The 12,789-nt window shown below is 43.1% G+C and overlaps 1 protein-coding gene and 1 long non-coding RNA gene across 2 annotated transcripts in view; one reads left to right on the top strand and one right to left on the bottom strand.

Moving 5' to 3' along the window:
* The window catches only part of Ephb1 (EPH receptor B1), a 397,616-nt gene that overhangs the window by 355,108 nt on the left and 29,719 nt on the right, over positions 1-12,789 (top strand). The window contains exon 12 of the mRNA XM_005406784.2: positions 300-515. Coding sequence (XP_005406841.1) covers positions 300-515 — 216 coding nt within the window. The remainder of the gene's footprint in view (positions 1-299; positions 516-12,789) is intronic.
* LOC102020031 lies at positions 318-2,855 on the bottom strand. The gene is made up of 3 exons (XR_264251.1): positions 2,696-2,855; positions 1,302-1,429; positions 318-405 (listed from the first exon to the last, which is right to left on the bottom strand). It is a non-coding gene; the product is annotated as an uncharacterized LOC102020031 (long non-coding RNA).

Raw genomic sequence — 12,789 nt, 5'->3', positions numbered from 1 at the left:
GGGCAGGCGCCAGAGGCTATTACAGGTGATGAATGACGCTGACTTGGTTGGAATGGTGGCAGTGGAGAGGGAGAGGAGTGGAGGGGTTTGAGATGTAATTTGGGAAGGAAATCGACAGGGCTTGGCAAGAAAGAGTGGACCATTCAAGGGAAGCTGAGGATGGGGAGGGGAGCAGAGGGCTGCTGTGAGCTGCATGCCTGGCACTGCCAGAGCCTAACAAGCGATGGTCTTGGCACCTTGGCATCTGTGGGACCACTGGAGCCTGTCTTGATCCCAGTGCCCTCTATGTCTTCTCACAGCAAAATGATGGGCAGTTCACGGTGATCCAGCTGGTAGGTATGCTCAGGGGCATCGCTGCTGGCATGAAGTATCTGTCCGAGATGAATTACGTTCACCGGGATCTGGCTGCAAGGAACATTCTGGTCAACAGTAACCTGGTGTGCAAGGTGTCTGACTTCGGCCTCTCCCGCTACCTCCAGGATGATACCTCAGACCCCACCTACACCAGCTCCTTGGTGAGTCTTTCCTGGTATTCTCAGGGAAGTTACAGCATGAGTGACAGGTGGTTGCCTGTGACTGGAACCTGTGCCAGGGCACACTGGACATGACTGGGACCTGAACTGATCTCCCCACTGGGGAAGCCAGATGCTGGGAGGATCATCCCCTTGGGAAAAATGAGAGTAGCTGGTTATCCAGAAAACCTCTTGGGCACAAACTGTGAGGAAGTGTCAGTGACCACTCTGAAAACATAGTGTATCTTGATGAGTGGGAAGAGAAATGTTGGAACTAATGATTTTGGACAATCCCAATAGGTGGACAGTGGCAACAAGAGACATTTGTCACCAAGAAGCAGGCTCAAGACATGCTTCCGGTTTTCAGCCTGCAGTTGGTAGCACCATGTCATGAGGTAGACTCACGACCTCTTTCCCTTTTCCCTCTGTATTGCTTCCAGGTAGCTTTAAGGACCACATTCATGGGAAGTACCCTTGAGTTTGAGTTTTCTGTTCAGCCTTCCTCTCTGCACCCTGAGCAATTCTAATCATCTCTATTCAACCACTTCTTTCAGCAAGTCCACTTAGAACCTTAGCAAGTCTGAAATAGAGCACTGGATTTACCTCCACCATCCCCTTCCCAGCCTCCCTCCTCAGTAGTCAGCAAGAATTAGCTGACTGAAACTGAGCGGTCAGCCTTGAGTTACTCCTGGACCTCACCACTTATGTCTGGTCCCTCACAGTTCCTATAGGCTCCTATGAAATGTATCCCTTTCCCCACTCTGCTATCACGGTCCCATTCCAAGATACCTTCTCCTTTTGCCTGGATTGTTACGGAGGCTTCTTAGCATCTCTGGTTTCCTCTCATTTCCTTATGTCCATTTCCAATGGCATCCAAGTGATTAGTCAGCCTATCTCCTTGCTTACCTAGCTGTCTTCTTTAAAATTCAAAAATACGTTATGAAAAAAGAATTTTTAAATACAGGGAAGTAAAAACAAAAGAAAAACTAATAAATTACTAATAAAAAAACTAATAAATTACTCTACCTCCCCTGAGGTAGAGTTCATAAACTTTTTCTCAAAGAACTCCATGGCAAATACTTTAGGCTTTCCTGGCCAAAAGGCAAAATTAAAAAATATTATGCAGATAACTATATAACCATGTAAAGTGTTACCCTTTAAAAAGTCATAAACATCATTCTGAGCTCATGCACTATAAAAATGTGACTACCAGATTTGATGCTTGGCCCAAAATTTATCAACCCCTGTAAACTACATTTCAACAGTTAAAAGCATCAATGTCAACAGTTATGTTTCCTTTCATGCTTTTCTCTTTGTTCAGAAACATGAAAACATTTTTTTCTATAAAACTGGGATCACACTATGCCCATTTCTTCATTCTTGTGTATCTCTTGAGCATTCTTACTGCCAGACTGATCCTCCAAAACTTTATAAATACTCACTGTTCCTCAGGAAGTTACCCACCTTCCGGCATCCTCACTGGCACTAAAGGTGATCAATCTTTTAAATTTGCTAATCAAATGATGAAAAATGAGAGCCCTTCGTGTTTTAATTTGCATTGTTAACTACAGCTAGATATATTAATGTCTTTTTACATCGTTACTGAGATTCATGTTTTCTTTTCTGTTGTCTATATGTGTCGATACATATTTTTTCTATTGGGCTGTTTGTTGATCTTTGCTAGTGATATTAACCCTTCATATGTCATATATGATATAATTAGTCTCTCAATATATTGTTCTCTTGACTGTTCATGCTATACTTTGGTTTACAAAGTAGTTAGTTTTCATGTACTCTACCTTTTCCTTTTTCTCTTTAGGATTCCTGGTTTGTAGTAAAAGTTCCCTTCAGTGAAAAGTGATACAGTGTTTATTAAAGCCTGTACTTTTTATTTAGGGAGGCTGTTTGATATTTAAATATTTGGCGCACCTAGATTTTATTTTTCCTAACATTTTATTTTTCAAAAGTTTAAGCATGCAAAGAATACATGCCTTTGACTGGAGCTAGCTATGGTTATTTTTCATTTAAGAACATTTGGCATATGATAGAATGCACAAGTTTTAAGGGGACAGTAAGAGTTTCAACAAATGGACACAGCTGCATAAACCACACTCCCAGCAAGACAGGAAACATGCCCCTCATCCAAGGAAGTCCCCTCATGTCCGGTCCCTACTAGGACTCACCCCACACACTGTGTCATTGCAGAGAGCAGAAATTTATTCCTACTTATTGCTGACTTTGTTGTTTATCCATTCTCTTGTTTACAGAGACCAGGGATATCCTAGAATTTACTTTTGAACATATGCTGGGAAGCATATTGCTACCCTGCTTTGTTCAGATGAATAGACCACTATGCTAATGCCACTTATGACATATATTATTCATCTTTTATTGAGTCACGTGTTTATAAGTTCTGAATAAGAACTATGGTTGATTCTCAATTCTACTTCATTTACCTATTTATTCTTATGGTGAGTCATATTGTTCTGATCATAATTCACAAACTATATAATTCTATTTACAATAATTTTAGTGAAATCCTTACTGTTTGGACAAAGCAAAGTATCCCTCCTTCTTTTTTATGAATTAATTTTATTGGTATATTTTAGTATACATAATGTCACATTCATCATAGGGAACTTGTACTCTGACATGATACATCTTAATTCTTTTTTTTTTCCAATTCCCCTACCCTCCCTTCAACCCCTCTTCCCCTCCTTATTTACAGGAGCTTTGTTTCCATTTTTCCTTCTTTTCTAGTTTTTTTCTTTTTCCTTCCTTCTTTTCTTCCCACCCCGCTCCCTCACTCCCCTTCCCATTTTAGCATTTTCTTCCTATCTGATAATTCCCATTTTACATTTTGGTCCTTATTTAGACTTTCTGTTTCTCACACCAGAGAAATACAGTATTACACATGTGTGCTTGGTTTATTTCACTTAAGAGTATGGTCTCAAGATGCACCCATTTACCTACAGTTGTCTCAAGTTTATCCTTCTTTATGGCTAAGTAGTACTCCATTGTGTTTAGAAAAACACACCTTTAAAAAAAATGCTATGACCATTTTCAAATATCTTCCCTTTGTTCTGAGTAGATTTTTTTCTCCTTCTCTTACTAAAGGCCAAGCAGAGGATTGTCCAACTCAGCTATCCTCTTTGCTAACTGGCTCTATTGGCCTCTACATGATCTCTACAGTAGTCAGACCACATTACATCCCTCCCTACCCTATCCACAGGCCAAAGTGGGTAGGCCATAATTTATTTTTTGATTTTCAGCTTCATTCTTTTGCATTCATTTTTCCATGTTTACTATAGAATTACTATACAACAAACACATTAAGCAGACATATACATTCATACATGCACACATATGAAGCCTTAATTTTTATAGTCTCCTCTCAACATACCACTTTTCAAAAAATACATAAACATGTCAATCAAATTATACAGGCCTATTCTCATGCTGACCCCTAGGAGGTACATTCATGCACATTAATATTCCCAATGATGGTGTTACACTTTTTGCTTTAAACTGCTGTATGCATTTTAGAGAAGTTAAGAGGTAAGTGTTGTATGCCAACTCAAAATAACTGGCACTTCTTTCCTCTTCCTTCATCCCTGAGGCTCCAAGTTACTTTCTGATATTTTCCTCCAATCGAAGAACTACTTTTAATATTTCCTATAGTCCAAGCATCTGGCAATAAGTTCTCCCAGTTTTTTTGTAAGGTGGAGGAGGGAGAAATGTTATACATTCATTCCTAATGAATGTTTGCATTCATTCCTAAAATACAATTTGCTGGATGTAGAGTTCTGGATTTATAGCCCTCCTCCCATCACTTTAAAGGTGGTTTTTCATTGTCTTCTGGTAGCAATGGTTTCAGACTAAGTCTCATAGTTATTTGAATCATGGTTTATGTGCATGTGCATGTGTGTGTGTGTGTGTGTGTGTGTAAATACTTATCTGTATAGTCATATTTCTCTAGCTGCTTCCAAGGTTTCTTATTATCTTTGGTTCCTTTAGCTTGACTATGATGTGTTTGGGCATCTTGTTCTTTTTCTCCAAAATTTTTCCTGATTAGATTTTCTAAGCTTCTTAAATTTCTAAATTTATATCTTTTTTGTATTTGGAAAGTTTTCAGCCATACTCGTTAAGTACTATTTTATGTCCCCTTTTCTCTCCTCCTGAGACTATAATTCCATGGTGGTAGTACTTCTGGAACTGTTCCACAGGTTCCTGAGGCCCAGTTCATTATTTTCCGATTTTTCTCTCCCTTTCCTCAAACTTTTTTCTTCAAGGTCATTGATTCTTTCATTGGCCACCTCCAATCTGCTACTGAGCCTCTTCAGGGACTTTTTTGTGATATTGTATTTTTTAGTTCTACAGTTTCTAATTAATCCTTTTCTATACTTTCTAATTCTCAGTTGAGGTGTTTTAACTTTTTATTCATCATAAGCATATGTTTCTTTACCTCACTGAGCATAGCTATAATAGCTACTTTAACGTCTTTGAGTGATCGTTTTAGTATCTGAATTGTCTTTGAATTGGAATTTTTGATTGTCTTTTCTCATGAAAAGATTTTCCCTGGCCCTTTGTGCATCTAGTAGTTTTGGATTATATATATCGTTAATGTTACAAGGTAGAGACTCCAGATTTTGCTACATTGATCCAAGGAGTGTTGATCCCACTTGACTTAGTAGGTAATTAACTTGGTTAGACTCAACCTGCAAATTGTCATGTCTTCAGTGAGTAACAGCTGAGATCTTAGTTCCTGTGGCTTTTGGTCTGTCTCATGTAGGCATGGTTCAAGGATTAGCAAGAAAATTGGGCCCCTTACTCTCCCACAGCCCTGATGGCCACTAACCCCTAGACTCCTTCCTGATTGCTCCAGCTAGATAGAGGATGGGTTTTTCTCCTGGAGTTTTAGTACTAAGAAAATTGTATGGCTGTGACTACCCAACAGCAAAGGTGCAAAGTGTAAAGCTATATGCTGTTCAGTTTCCAGTAACTTCAGAGTTTCCTCTTTTCTTTAGCCTTCTCTCTTCATTTTCCTCTCCTCTTCTTTGCTCTTCCTGACTCTTGTATTTGTTATTTTCTGGGCAGTCTCTCAAAACTACTCCTCCAGATTAAAAGTGGAGCATGCAGCAACCTTTAATTACAGTTCTCTAAGGCAGACCTTACGTCCTCTCTCCTCCACCTTAATTTCCCTACTTTGTGCCGTTCTTTCAATACCTTTTAACAGTACCATCTTCTAGTGCATCTGGCTTTACTTTATAAGTGAAGACCTCATTAATAACTATTAAAGTTTTCTACTTTTTCCTGCTAGGCCCTCATCCTTCATCTCTTCCTCTGACATAATTCTCCACCCTACTTTTCCCCCAGGTGTTCCTGCTCTGTTTGAAATTGCTATTTCTGGCCCCAGGAGCATTTCCTTTCCAACAGGCTCCTACAATAATGAACAGATAAAATTTGTTCCTTTGTGCTTTCTTATGATTGCAATAAACCCCCCTAAACTAGGGAAGAGTTCTGAACTGCTGCTAATATTCCCACCCTCCAAGAGCAAAAGAAAAATGAGACAGGCTGGGATCTGAATATCTGGTGTGATTTACACAACTTCCCTTTTGGCAGATGTATTTCTGAATACTGCTATGTGTGTCAAATAAATATTCTCATGCGTCCGTTATAGACCATTTTCCCCATGTTTGACCCTCACAGGTCACATTCTCATTAATACAGGTCCTGTCTAATGTTACCAAGAGGGAAAAGGGCATACACATACCAGGCAAGGGGCTACATCTTTGATTAACTCTTTGCATTTGGGGCTCACATACCATTCCCAAACCGGATTACCACTCTGCTTTAGCTGACATCAGTGGGTGGAGCTCCCAAAAGAACCTGTACATCTCTGTGCTAGTTCAGTAGAAAATTCTGTACCATCCAACATGGCTTTCGCTGCTAACTGGTGGGAAAAGGCCCACTTGTGCCACTGTGAGCAGTCTTCCTTCTCAATATTCAGCCAGGTCCCTTCTGCTAAAGCAGTGTCAACTTACCGTCTTGCACAGCCCCCAGGCTGTCTCTTGGAGATGTCTCCATCTCTGAGATTGCTCCCGCCTTTACTCAGTCCTGCTCCTTGAGGCCTCTCAGTTTTATTACGAATTGCATTAGGTGCCTCTGATCTCCCTCAGCACCTTCTCCTCTGCCTCCCCTTGCTGCTCCTTCCTCTTGTCTCGAGCGCCCACTCCTCCCACACCAGTGTTTATGCTGCTTCTGAGGCTCACTTCTCTCCAATCTGCCAGTTCCTCCCGCTCCTGCTCCTCCTCCTTGCCTTCTTTCTTCTCATGCAGGCTGATGTTCTCTGCCCTGCTGCTGCCCCTTCTGTGAACCTTAAACAGAGCTGCTCCTCTGGCGTCTGCCCCTCCTGGTGGGAGACAGAAACCATCTTATTCTCAGGCTGCTTGACAGCTCCCACTGTCCTTCCTTGATCTTTGTCCTTCCCCCAGCGCTTCCTCACATGCTGCCCTGCCTGTCCCTCCCCTCATTTCCTGCACTGACTATCTGGATCCCCCGGGGACAGTTCAGCTGTTCACTTCCTCTAGAATCCACTCCCTCTGCTCCATACTCACTTCTAGCATTGCTCTGGAGCATAGGGCATGAAGGGTGCATACTCTCCAGGAACAAAAGTCACCCTGTCCTTGGGGTGACCCTCTGACGATCTGGCCCCATAGCTACCGCTCATATGCTCTGCAGAGGCCTTCGTGTCCTGCGATGAATTTTCATCGTCCCACGTCACGATGTGGGCGGCATCCTCATCCCATCCCTGTCCCCTATCTCTGCCCCATTCTCTACCATTCCTGTGAATTGTGGTCCCAGCTGCTGCTTCCAGCTTTACTGTGCTTTGAGGATAGCATCCACTCTGGCTACCACTGATTCCATACTGAAATTTAGAGAGCTTTTCCTTTTACAAAAAAAAAAAAAAAAATCTGGCCTTCATCCCATGATATTATATTATATTTGGGTTTTGTGTTCATCACTGTGAGTTGGGAAGGGGGAAAAAGACCCTTTTAAGACTTTTTCTCCCACTTGATATGGAATCACCATAGGAGAATTTTGAAGAGAACTCAAGGGTACGAGCGAAAAACTAAGTTTGTGTCCGTGGGCACCTGTGTCTCTCACACTTCATCATCCCTAAGAGTCCCCAGAGTCTGAACCTCTACACTCAACTATCAAATTTTGGAAAAAGAAAGCAAGGGACTCCCTATCAGTATCACACATATGTACACTCACACAGGTACAAGAGAGAGAGAGAGAGACAGAGATAAAGATAGAGACAGAGAGAGAAAGAGAGACAGAGAGAGACAGAGAGCAGATTTGCACACATAGGTTCACAAAGCTTAGTCAAAGAGCCAGAAATGCAGAGGAATGCACAAAGAAATAAACACAATACAAAGACTATCCAAAAGCTCCATGCACACACATAAGCATTCCAGGTAAGCACTTGGTAATAGCTGGGCTTTTTGCTTTCATTACTACTGAGAAGTGAGATTGACTGGTACCATACTAGTTTAGATTTTTTTCTTACAATGTACTTAATACTTAAAAGGTACAAAGAAAGCAGAAAATTATCTCAAAGATAATCCTTCCTGCAAGCTTTTCAGGAAAAGGCCCCCTCAGTCTGCACTTCACCGCACCTCTGTAAGAAGTAACTCCCGGGGAGGGCTGATCCTTCTGCCTACAAATCTCAGCTCATGCTATCAAAAATAGCAAGGTTTGCTGACTTTCTGTCCGATGATGACCCTGGGCCCAGCTTTCCTTCTCCCCTCAGTTCTGGGCTGTTTTACATTAAATCATACATCTCCTCCCCTTCTGATCTGAGGCCTCCCTCTTGAGGCCCTTTCAAAGCATGATTTCTAGCTCTTTCAATCACTGGGCTTGGGAAGTAGTTTGGTCTATTGGGTGGGTAGGAAAATGGAGAGGAATGGAGACAAGAGAGGAAGAGATGGAAAGACCCTTTAATTACCGCCGGAATAAAACCAAATCCTGGTTCCATAGAAATTCTTCCCTGGTGTTAATTAAGCTGAGGAAAGAACAATTCAAATGTGACTCTAAGCCATGCTCTGTGCCCAACACTCAATGCTTCTCGGGCTGGTTCTGCCCCCTCCCTCCTCAGAGCTCTCCCTGGGTCACTTGTTCAGCAGACGCTCAGTTAGGGATACCATGGCCTGACTGCAGTGCCCTTTTGAGAATGATTCAGCATAATTATTCTTAGGAGGGCTTGTGTATTATTAGCGTGGATTTGGTGGGTGTGGAATTTCAGAACCTGAGCCAGCCTGTACCCAGGGACTGGGACAAGGAACAGGTCAGATTTCTCAGCCAGCACTACTCTCAGGGTGTGTGGTGTGTGCAGTCAGGTGGGCAAGGCCCTGCTTTCCTATGCCTGTCCCCCTGTGGGCAGGGCCAAGTGCCTGGGTGTAACCCATGTGTTTTGGTTACTTGCTCGTTGCTGGCACAAAATACCCAATACTCGCAATTTGAAGGATGTTATTCTAATTTGTAGAAGTTTCAGTTCATAGTTGGCTTGTTCCAAGGCAGGGAAGCATGGTAGAGGGGCACGGCAGAGGAGGAACAGTTCATGGCATGGCAAGCAGGAACAAGCAAGCCTCCTTCTTCTTTCCCCTTTTATTTCATCTAGGCTACAAGTCTATTGGATGGTACCACTACACCCAGGGTGGCTCTTCCCTTTCAGTAAATCTATCACCCACACCAAGAACTACTCTGAACCAACCAGGGGGGTAACACAGTACCACACACACATGATCCAGTTACCCCTAAATCCCCCATCTACAGGCACATGAGGCTTTGGGAGGACCTCTAGATATAAACTATAACACCATGCAATGTCCCTACTAGCCATCTCCAGACAGCACATTTATTAAGCAAGTGACATGTACAAAATTTAGCAGTGAACAAAACCAGTAGTTCCTGAGAGTCTGAAATCTCCCAAGAGAATAAGATACACCATAAACGACTAATAATGCAACTGGTCACATACTTACAATTGCTGGGTGTGAGGATGGAGAAGCAATATATCGAGAATATATCATTGACCCTGAGAAAAGAACACCTGGGCTGAGATCCAGGTGGGGAAAGGAGCTAAGAAGCAAATGTTCAAGTGCTTCATGGAAGCCACCCCAGAGCTGGACACAGCCCCTTTTGCTCAGGGAGAGCAGAATGTGGACCATGGGGGCTGTTGGAGAGCCTCTTCTTAAGCACACTGGGAAAAATGGACAGAGAGGTGAGTCAGCACTGAGATGTGGGCTGTGTGTGAGCAGCCAGAGTGGACCACATGGGTCTACTCCAACCTCTGGACTCTCCGGGTTTATGGGAAGGATGAAGAACTGGACATGATCCCAGAGGGGCGTCTTTGAGGATGAGGCTGGGGAGCCCTGTGAAGAAGTGGAGGATAAGCCCTGAGAGCTGGTTTGTAGCACTCCTAGAACAAGATAGGACCCCAATTTTACTTTCTTGCCTGAGGTCCCATGGAGAAGAAGAAGGAGAGAGAGACAAAGACAGAGACAGAAAGACAGAGAGAGACAGAGAGAGAATAAGTCAATGAACCAATCAATCAAGGGTCATTGTTTTCTTGCAAAAGGTAAGGACCTTTCTTGGAGAAGGAAATTAAACTTCATATTTCATATGCTGATTGGCAGTAGTATGGGTATATCATATATTAAGGTATATGCTTGTTTTCCCAATTGGGTGCTTAATGAATAAAAGTTTAAAGCCATAAACTTACAGAAAATAGAGAGCACATTCTGCTGAGATGAGAATGAGTGTACAGGAGAGTACCAGAGGAGCTCAGGGTAGAGCTGAACACACGAAAGGTACTCAGTAACGGTCTAGAGATGAATGGGTAGATTGATAGGCATATGGACAAAGTTACAAGGGCTCTGAGGACGAGGCTTTTAAGAGAGGGCTGAGTCTGGTTAGAACCACAGAGGCTGAGCATGCACAGCTGTGTTTAGGCTCCAGTTTGGTGGCCCTGGGGAGGGGAGGCAAGAGTGACTCAGCCCTGGAGAGGTCCTGTTAACAGTGACTTGTGTCCCTCCCAAAGAGTTACTTTGGAGGGCACACCTTGCCCCCCATACACCTGAATGTGCCCTTATTTAGAAATAGGTTCTTTGCAGATATAATCAGTTAAGATGAGGTTGCATTGGATTAGGGTAAGCCCTAAATTCAACCACTGTTGTCCTTACAAAAGGGAAGAAATTTAGATGGAGACATTTAAGGGGAAGATGGCCACGTAATGACAGAGGCAGAGATGACTGATGCATATGCATGTCCAGCAACATCAAAGGTTGCCAAAAACACCAGGAAGCAGAAGAGGTGAGGAAGGACACTCCCCTACAGGTTTCAGGGGGAGGGGGCTCTGCCAACACCTTGATTTCAGACTTGAAGCCTCCAGAACTGTGAGACAATACATTTCTATTGTTTTGAGCCACACAATTTGTAGAACTGCATTACAGCAACCTTATTAAACTAGTACAGGGCTGAGAATATAGCCCAGTGGCACAGCACTGCCTGGCCTGAGGTCCTGAGTTCTATTCCCGGTACCAAAAATAATAATAGTAGTAGTAGTAGAAATAAACTAACATAGATCCCAAGAGAGCAACTCTACAACCCCCTCCCCAGTTATGTACTCAGACAGTAAAGGACAAAGGGGTGGAACACAGCACAGAGGGCCTTAGATACAGTAGGGGAGACACTGAACACCCCTCACAGCCTGAGACTTAAGATAAAGGTAAGAAACACACTTTATAATCCATAATTGTTGAGTTAACTGGATGTTGGCAGCACTGCTTCAAAGAGTAGTGACCAAGTACAACATGTTAAATACCAGGGACTACTCAGCCTGGCAGTCGGGGTCTTTGCAAATCTGCAGGGACCCTGTGCATTGTTAGAGATGCTAACGCAGAAGGTGGAGATTCTGGTCCAGAGCACCTAGCCTGAGAGTGCTGCCAGGACCTGACCCAGCTCGGCCTATGAGCCCTTCACAGAACAGCGTCTGCTCACCAAGAAAGGCCGCTGGGTCTAGCGAATCTGTATAAGGCAGAGTATTTATCTAGGTAAAGAGGCAAAGTCCTTCGATTCAGTGCTTTGAGAGCACAGAGACAAGAATGATTTCCTAAAGATCCTGCTTGCTCAAAACCAGCACTATCAAGGCTCAGCATATTACTCTTCCTCCGGGAAAATCAAATCAAAAATCTGAAAGCAGCCAGGACATGCTCATCCACCACAATTTACAGATGTGCAGGTAAAGGGAAGAGTGAGTCAGAGTATGAACTACAGGGAGAAAGAACGAGGCTAGGAAAGGAAAGACCAGGAGCTGATCAAAGGCCGCTCTGTGAGCTCACTGCAGATGCTCTAGCTGCAGGGGGAATATGTGGGGAGGATTTGAGAGGTGAAGATTTCATTTTAATCCTCCCACAAAAGCATTTGAGTAAACCCTTTCCTGTGAGAAAGTGAGAGAGTAAGAAACAGGAAAGAAGGTTCTCAGTGAAAAGATCCATGTAGACTTCTACTAATACTGCTCACTTAGAGAATACACACCATCTGGGCATTTGCTAGAAAGGAAAAAGGCATAAAGACAAGTTCAAAGCCATGGATTCTGCCTGTGTATGCAATCTGCTTGCCTCCCCAGCTCTTTCCTTTGCTGGAGGCAGGCTTTTTCTCAATCTCTGTCTCTCTCTGTCTCTCTCTCTCTCTTTCTCTCTCTCTCTCTTTCTTCCCCTTGCTCAGCAATGACTATCTTTTTATAGAATAAAGTGATCTGTCAGGTCACTTTATTCCCTTCTGGCCAAGCAACCAAGCAATGGGGAGAAGGGGCCCAGATGACAAGGGTGAGGCTGACCTTCTATTCATTATCCATCTGAGAATTTTCTATTAAACTGCAACTCCATAGCCCATGTGTGCCTGGGGCTGAGCCCGGCAGATCTACATCTTGCTACTCCATGCCGGTGGGCATGAGAATACCTGCTTTTGTCCTCATAGATTTTCTTACTTCCTGTCTATTGAAGATCTATGTTTTGTGCACAATGTCCAGGGCTTAGCCACACCTTAGCAAGGAGGATCCTGGGGCTCTGACTTTCGGTCTCATCATTTTTGAGCACTTCTCCCAGGGGTTAGGCAGTTTGAGTCCACATGTTTTAAGTTGACATCTCTACTAAAATGGCTTTGTAGCAGAGTATTCTATCCTGAGATGTTAGAAGAGCTCGGTTTCATCAAG

Source organism: Chinchilla lanigera, unplaced genomic scaffold (assembly GCF_000276665.1).
Source record: "Chinchilla lanigera isolate Chin_1 unplaced genomic scaffold, ChiLan1.0 scaffold00100, whole genome shotgun sequence".
In the NCBI taxonomy this organism is placed as follows: Eukaryota; Metazoa; Chordata; class Mammalia; order Rodentia; family Chinchillidae; genus Chinchilla; species Chinchilla lanigera.
Note: the sequence above shows the minus strand (reverse complement) of the source record. Positions and strands in the feature narration are given on the sequence as shown.